General features: G+C 37.6%; 1 protein-coding gene across 1 annotated transcript; it reads right to left on the bottom strand.

The window, feature by feature from the left end:
• Positions 1-366: 366 nt before the first annotated feature.
• LOC137659116 (craniofacial development protein 2-like) lies at positions 367-732 on the bottom strand. The gene has a single exon (XM_068394192.1). It carries the CDS (start codon positions 730-732, stop codon positions 367-369), a length of 366 nt encoding a protein of 121 aa, XP_068250293.1.
• Between the last annotated feature and the right edge of the window lie 333 nt (positions 733-1065).

Here is a 1065-nt window from a genome sequence, read left to right as displayed (position 1 = left end):
TATAGTATCCCATGGCTAACTCCTTGTAACTGCGTGTTCTAAAACCACTACCAACTGACTGAGATATGTTCTTAATATCACACCATTCTTTATTAATTGTATTTACTTTGTCTTTAAAAGTTACTAATACAGCAAATCGATTCCTACATTCAATTGCAAATGATTTCTGTGCTCTTCTTCTAAAAGCTTGGTTTTATCAAACCTAGGTATTCTATCCATCTTTCCGTTAGGTGCTTTCAGTTTTAATTTCAGTGTGGCAATGAGGAGCTGGTGATCACTACCAATATCTGCACCTCAATAGTTTCTTACATTTCTCAGAGTCCTCCTTCTCTCTTTATTAATGGCAATGTGATCTATCTGATTTTTTTAAATGCCACTTGGTAAAGTCCATGTATACTTGTGGATGATCTTGTGTTGAAAGAGAGTACCTCCAATGTCAAGATTGTTTGCTGAGCAGAAACTTTTGAAATGTGCTCCATTTTCATTGGCAACCTCGCCAAGACCCTCGACGCCCATCACATTCTCTTTCCCTTGGTTATTTCTTCGAACTTTAGCATTGAAGTCACCAATCAGAATTTTCATATCTCTCTCAGGGATCTCATCTATTACCCTCTGCACCTCTTCATAGTATTCATCTTTCCTTTCTTCAGAGGAATCATTTGTTGGGCCATAGCAAACTTTAATGGTCATATTGCTTTGCTTTGATCTGAACTTTGCTGATCTTGGTGTCATCATTATTCCTACCCCCTTCTCTTTCAGCTCCATCTGATCTTCCTGAGTAGATATATATATTACCTTGGTCTAAAGTTCCTTACCAACCCCTTTACAAAGTATTTCACTGAGGGCTAAGATATCCAAACTATATTTCATAAATTCACTCCCCACTTGCTGTAACTTCCCAATCTGATTTATGGTTCTAACATTACAATTACCTATTTTAATTTTTTCTTTAGTATTTATAAACCGGGGGATTCTTAGCACCCTGTTACGCCCGGGACTGGGGGCCATTAAGTCATCTTCTCTTTCCATGACTGACTAAATCCATAGAGGATTCATTGGCTAGAT

The sequence above is a fragment of the Palaemon carinicauda genome, chromosome 19, assembly GCF_036898095.1.
Source record: "Palaemon carinicauda isolate YSFRI2023 chromosome 19, ASM3689809v2, whole genome shotgun sequence".
In the NCBI taxonomy this organism is placed as follows: domain Eukaryota; kingdom Metazoa; phylum Arthropoda; class Malacostraca; order Decapoda; family Palaemonidae; genus Palaemon; species Palaemon carinicauda.
This window is presented reverse-complemented; position numbering and strand designations above follow the sequence as displayed.

Excerpts from the sequence above, each read along its gene's own strand:
- LOC137659116 (XM_068394192.1), bottom strand. The coding sequence starts at position 732 with ATGACACCAAGATCAGCAAAGTTCAGATCAAAGCAAAGCAATATGACC.